Source organism: Argentina silus (genome assembly GCF_951799395.1).
Source record: "Argentina silus genome assembly, chromosome: 6".
NCBI lineage: Eukaryota > Metazoa > Chordata > Actinopteri > Argentiniformes > Argentinidae > Argentina > Argentina silus.
This window is the reverse complement of record NC_139660.1, coordinates 5998051-6004832: the sequence shown is the minus strand read 5'-3', so window position 1 is coordinate 6004832 and position 6782 is coordinate 5998051. Positions and strand designations below refer to the sequence as shown.

The 6782-nt window shown below is 47.7% G+C and overlaps 1 protein-coding gene across 1 annotated transcript in view; it reads left to right on the top strand.

Annotated features, from left to right (window-relative positions):
- Positions 1 to 1256: 1256 nt before the first annotated feature.
- Positions 1257 to 6782, top strand: part of ncanb (neurocan b) — a gene marked incomplete at both ends in the record, with an annotated part of 66048 nt that continues 60522 nt past the window's right edge. The window contains one exon of the mRNA XM_083671556.1: positions 1257 to 1332. Within this exon, the coding sequence (XP_083527682.1) occupies positions 1257 to 1332 (76 nt within the window). The remainder of the gene's footprint in view (positions 1333 to 6782) is intronic.

The window sequence follows — 6782 nt, the reverse complement described above, 5'->3', positions numbered from 1 at the left end:
AGACAGACAGACAGACAGACAGACAGACAGACAGACAGACAGACATCATTCTGTGGGTGTTTTTATTTTTAATGTGTATTGTGTCAGTGCATACAGTGTCACTAGGTGTTTAGTCTCTACTGAGTTTCTTTATTGTTGAGAATTCTGTGTTATTTTTACCTGGAAAGCAGAACACAAAGTGTATTTTTCCCTCAAACGTGTTCAAACACTGCTCTGTTTCAACCCACCTCCTTGGTGAATAGACTTTTTGATACCGAATGTTTGCAGCTTTGGTTTATTTTTCCGTGTAGAGTTCAAAATGTCAAACATGCCAATGTGCAACAATTGCCATGGGAACTGAGGCCTCAGTCATGTTGTATTTGCCAGTCCTATTGTTGCTCAGCTGTTTTGATGTACAACTAAACATCTTCCCCTGTGGAAGAGTAAACAGACAGCAGTGAGAGGGGCTGACAGATACTCAACGCAGAGCTGGGCTTGCATTCTAGAACCCATCTCCCTGATTTTCATCTTGCATTCTAGAACCCATCTCCCTGATTTTCATCTTGCATTCTAGAACCCATCTCCCTGATTTTCATCTTGCATTCTAGAACCCATCTCCCTGCATTTTCATCTTGCATTCTAGAACCCATCTCCCTGATTTTCATCTTGCATTCTAGAACCCATCTCCCTGATTTTCATCTTGCATTCTAGAACCCATCTCCCTGATTTTCATCTTGCATTCTAGAACCCAGCTCCCTGATTTTCATCTTGCATTCTAGAACCCATCTCCCTGATTTTCATCTTGCATTCTAGAACCCATCTCCCTGATTTTCATCTTGCATTCTAGAACCCATCTCCCTGATTTTCATCTTGCATTCTAGAACCCATCTCCCTGATTTTCATCTTGCATTCTAGAACCCATCTCCCTGATTTTCATCTTGCATTCTAGAACCCATCTCCCTGATTTTCATCTTGCATTCTAGAACTCATCTCAATCAGTAAATGAACTGTGCCATACTGGGTTCAGATTGAATCTTTTTATGATGAAAGATTGTGAAGGCTAAATCCTTACTTTATACATGGATAGGGAATGATTTCAGCCGTACAAAAGATCCCCTAATTCTATTTCTCTTATGTGAATGTGATTGTCATGGCTATGCCTGCATACCTTGTCATAAACTCCCCTCACCTCTCCCCTCTCTCTCACTCTCTCTCTCTCTCTCTCTCTCTCTCTCTCTCTCTCTCTCTCTCTCTCTCTCTCTCTCTGCAGGTCCAGGATGGTGGGTGCAGTGGCCCCTGTGTGTGGTCTGCAGGCTCTGCTGTTGGCCCTCCTGCTCCAGTCTCTGGGCTGTGGTGAGTGTCCTTCACCATCTGTGTGCAGTACACATGCTGTGTAGAACTTTCTATTGTTTCTATTTGTCATTGAAACAAACAGAAAGTGAAAGATAAAATGCAGCGGAGAGGTATGTATCAGCAGAGCAGTGAGACCCATGTTCGATCCCATCGAGGTAGGGTGGCGGCACCACCCACTAACCTAACTATAGGTCACTACTGCACATAAACACAGCACTATCCCCTACTCCATTTGAGTCCTTCAGCGGGAGGGTTGTACAGCAGCAACACCATGCTTTGTACTGTTGCGCAGGCATGGCGAGCCCCCAGGGCTCCATAGAGTGTTAACACTAAGTAATTACCCCTGTTTGCTGGACCCTGGGCTCTTATTGACAGCCCTGCCCTATAGAGAGGCCCCGTTTATGGAGCAATACACACGTACGCGGGCACACACACACACACACACACACGCGCACGCGCACGCGCACGCGCACACGCACACGCACACACACACACACACACACACACACACTCACACACACACTCACACACACACACACACACACACACACACACTCTCTCCAATGCTCGGCAGGGCTTGGACTCTTGGCAGGAGTTACATCTTAGGCATGAAATGGCTTATTCCGGTTGTTTTATCTCCCGTTAATTACTCTGTACCACAACTTTTTAGAAGTGTCAAATGACGAGGCACTAAGAACAGAAAAAGAACACACATCTCGCTAAGGACAGAAGAAGAACACACATCTCGCTCAGGACAGAAGAAGAACACACATCTCGCTCAGGACAGAAGAAGAACACACATCTCGCTCAAGACAGAAGAAGAACACACATCTCGCAGCATCATTCAATTTGCTCAGCTCCACAGCTCTTTCACGAACAGTTAATTAATCTCACAAAGCTTTATTTGCAGTTTATTAGAAGCATCACTTCAGGACTTATATTAATTTTGATGCTTAAAAAAACAAACTCAGCTGCAGTTTGACATCTTAACATCCACATGTGTGACGTGAGTCTATTATATCTCTTCTTGGCAGGCCTGCCTATGTGTTATTAATATCCTTTCCATATATAACAGCTAATAGCTACAGTAATGTGTCTCTACCGTCTACAGAGTGCATCTGTCACAGTCAGTGATCTGGCAGGTCTGAGATCAGTAGCCGTCTGGTAGTGGGGTTGTCAGTCTCGTGCCCACCTCAGAGGTCAGCTGATCCTGAGTCTTATCTGCCTGGAGCAGGGTGCTGAAGGGTCTGGAGCAGACGTGTCTACTCATCCACAGCCTAGTGCCCTGTCTGTGCCCCCTGGTGCGCTGCCCAGTGCTCCTCTCTAGTGCCGCCCAGTGCCCATCTGCTGCCATCTGCACACCATTGTGTGCAGTATCGCAAAATAAACAACAGTGCATTCTGGGATAACCAGAGCATGAGGGCCCGGGTTCTCGTGACTCAACTCACTGGTCCCTCAGTACTAGAGACGTGACTGGAGTAGCTTGCTTGTGTGTGTGTGTGTGTGTGTGTGTGTGTGTGTGTGTGTGTGTGTGTGTGTGTGTGTGTGTGTGTGTGTGTGTGTGTGTGTGTGTGTGTGTGTGTGTGTGTGTGTGTGTGTGTGTGTGTGTGTGTGTGTGTGTGTGTGTGTGTGTGTGTGTGTCTTTGGGCGGCAGGCTATGTGTGACAGGAAAGGGAAAACTGAACTTGAACTGAACACGCATACACACACACACACACACACACAGCCTCCCCTGCGTCTTACGCCCAACACATGAGCCTTTATGAATATCTGTCGGGCAAATAGCTGCATTTACCCTCTTCTTGTGAGGAGGATGTTTTAGTAGATGTCTCTCCACCCCCCATCCCTCTTCTCCACCCCCCTCCACTCCCTCCTTCTCGGGTGAGTGGATATGGAAATGGGTGATGGGAGGAGGGGGCTTGGCACAGGGGGGGGTTGGCACTGAAGCTTGCTTGCCTCGTCGCATTGTTTGTTTGACGGGAGAGGGGATGAAGGGTGGTGGCGGCGGGGGGGGGGTAAGTATGTGTGAGCGGGGGGGCCATCGGCCCTGTGCCACACAAGATAAATGTATCATTATGCCACACAGGGCGCAGAATTAGTCACGGCAGCAGCCTGTAGTCCATGTCGTAGCGGGACAGGGCTCAGATGGAGGCCTACTGTATGCCCTGGGCATGGTTAATATTCATTGCTTAGGAGGAGGGGGCGAGGAGGGGGGTGAGAGGAGATGAGGGGCGGGGGAGGGAGATGGGGGAGAGGGGGAAGAGGGAAAAGAGGGAGGTGGTCTTGTGGAGGAGATTTCATGTGAGAGAGTGCCAGCATGGGAATGAGAGAGAGACTGGGGACTCTGACTGTGGGAGACCACACGCACACGCACACGCACACGCACACGCACACGCACACGCACACGCACACGCACACGCACACACACACACACCTGTAAGGATTTTCATACTCAACCTCTGGCTATCGGAGTGGAAGCAGGGCTGGGGTTTGGGGTGGGGGGATGAGGGTTTGGGGTGGGGGTATGAGGGTTTGGGGTGGGGGGATGAGGGTGGAAGAGAGGAGGGCAGTGGAGCTCAGTTGGAAAACAGACTGGAGAAATGAAACAGATGATTACTGCATGGCTATACATGGCTATACATGGGGTCTACATGAAACCTTTTATACATCTCTGCAGTGGGGCTGAACATTGGTAGACAGACCCACATTACTCTCTAATTGTTTCTGCTGCTGACAGAGATGTGTGTGTGTGTGTGTGTGTGTGTGTGTGTGTGTGTGTGTGTCTGTGTGTCTGTGTGTGTATGTGTGTGTCTATGTGGTGTGTGTGTGTGTGTGTGTGTGTGTGTGTGTGTGTGTGTGTCTGTGTGTCTGTGTGTCTGTGTGTGTATGTGTGTGTCTATGTGGTGTGTGTGTGTGTGTGTGTGTGTGTGTGTGTGTGTGTGTGTGTGTTTCCCATCAGAACCCTCTCCTCTTGCAGCTTGTGGTTCCTCTGTTGCCATGGTTATCATTAGGGATGATTTGGGGGGAGTTAGCATCTGCAGGGTTACAGCCTCAACATCCCCTCATCTCTCTCTCTCTGTCTGTCTGTCTCTCTCTCTCTCTCTGTCTCTCTCTCTCTCTCTCTCTCACTTTCTCTCTCTCTCTCTCTCTCTTTCTCTCTCTCTCTCTCTCTTTTCTCTCTCTCTCTCTCTAATGGATGTCAAGCCTTTGCTAGGAATAACAAATTATTTGTTCACTCAAAACCATTGCAGCCTTGAACCTTGCAAAGTTCATTTGGAGAAAGACAGTCATCTGAGAACCTAAAATGTGTCACTCCTTGAGAAACTTTCAGTTTCATTTATAAAAAAAATAAACACATGCTTTTCTTTATGTATTATTTGTACATTTATTGAGACAGTTGAAATGGAAAGTTGAGAGGGGAGGGAGAGTACATTATTGTCGGGCATGTTATCACTAAGCCAAGACACCAATAATTAATTAACTATCGCTAACATCTTCATTTCTCTTGTGGAAATATTCCTATGATGTCCAAACACTTGACAGAGAGGTCAGCTGACAGAACCACAGCCCTGCCAGACAGCAGATCTGTCCTGATTGATGATAAAAGAAACACTTGACCAGAGACAGGCAAAAGCAATGGCAGCAGAGGAGCCGTTTGATCAGCTTAGTGCTGCCTGCACCAATGGCTAATACAAGACAACGGCTCCTTTATCATTGAAAAGCCCATTACAGGTATGACTGGCAGAGGGGGGAGGGGGGGAGGGGGGGGGGGGGAGAGAGAGAGAAATGTACGCCATTGTGTGCTTATTGCAGTGGGAATTGCTTTACCACCCTCTCTGTCTTTTGCACGTTGCTGCACCAAGCAGATAAAGTTTTCTCCACTGTAGTTAATGATTTCCAAGAGCTCCAAAGAGATGACAAATGTGACAAAGTTGACAATCACAACCATCAAAAACCTGCTCCTGTGATTCGGCAGAAGTGAGAGAGAGAGAGAGAGAGAGAGAGAGAGAGAGGGAGAGAGAGAGAGAGAGAGAGAGAGAGAGAGAGAGAGAGAGAGAGAGGGAGGGAGAGAGAGAGAGAGAGAGAGAGAGAGAGAGAGAGAGAGAGAGAGAGAGAGAGAGAGAGAGAGAGAGAGAGGGAGAGAGAGAGAGGGAGAGAGAGAGGGAGAGAGGGAGAGAGAGAGAGAGAGAGAGAGAGAGAGGGAGAGGGAGAGGGAGAGAGAGAGGGAGAGGGAGAGAGAGTGTCCCTCCTCTCTCTCTGTCCGCCTCTGGGCCTTGTTCGCATTTGCTCCTCACCTCCTCATCTCCTCAGGTTAGGATGTCTCTGATTGGGCCGCGTTTAGAAGAAAGAAAAAAAAAAAAAAAAAAAAAAAAGCCAAGATGAAAAACAGGCAGACTTCCAAACAAAGGACGTTCTCTAGGGGGTTATGCTTGTAAAAACATTTCCATCTAAATGCAGATTTGGAAGATCTACTGTGATGGGGGCCATGTCGCATTCATTCATTATCCCACCATGTGGGAATAAAGCCTTTTTGCTTCTTTTTTTTTTTTCCTCCCAGGCTCCGTTTATGCTATAATTTGGGTTTCATAAGGAGGTTTTTGCAATTGATTTCTTTTGACTTAATGTTGCAAATTGCACAGAGGGTGGTGACAAAACACACTAGGGGAAGGGAGGAGGGACAAAGAAACACGTTTCTGCAAATAAAGTTGATTGAGGGAAGAGAGGGAGAGATCGTGGGGAGAGGGAGAAAGGGGAAATCTTCTTAATGTGGTTACAGCTTTTGGCTTAATTCACAGCACATTTGTTTCACTGCTGGGAACATGGGCAATGATGGTAATATGGATCACCATACTGGCCTGGGCCCAGGGGGAACGCGGGCCAGGTTGGGCAAACACTGCCATGCCTCATGATTATACAGTGGAAGCATTATCCGTGCCTCAGCTTAAGCATACATTTGATTGTATTAGACTCTACCCAGCTTCAGGCAAGATGGCCCAGACATTTCAATGTGATAGCCCTTGGGGACTGTGTGTGTGTGTGTGTGTGTGTGTGTGTGTGTGTGTGTGTGTGTGTGTGTGTGTGTGTGTGTGTGTGTGTGTGTGTGTGTGTGTGTGTGCGTGCGTGCGTGCGTATGTGTGTGTGTGTGTGTGTGTGTGTGTGTGTGTATGTGTGTGTTTGTGTGTGTGTTAAACATGCGCTGTTGAGTGCCACATCCCTGTGGGAGGTAAAGAGAGGGAGGAGAAGACTGAAGTTTGACAGCCTCCCTTGAATGACAGGGGGTATGTGTGTGTATATGTGTGTGTGTGTGTGTGTGTATATGTGTGTGTATAAGTGTGTCTGTTTGTGTTTGTGCGTGTGTCCCCGCAGGGCTGCTGACTCATTGCCTAAGAGAACCAGCCTGTAAAGTGGCAGAAGCACTTTACATGAGGAAATGCATGGGTGTGGGTGTG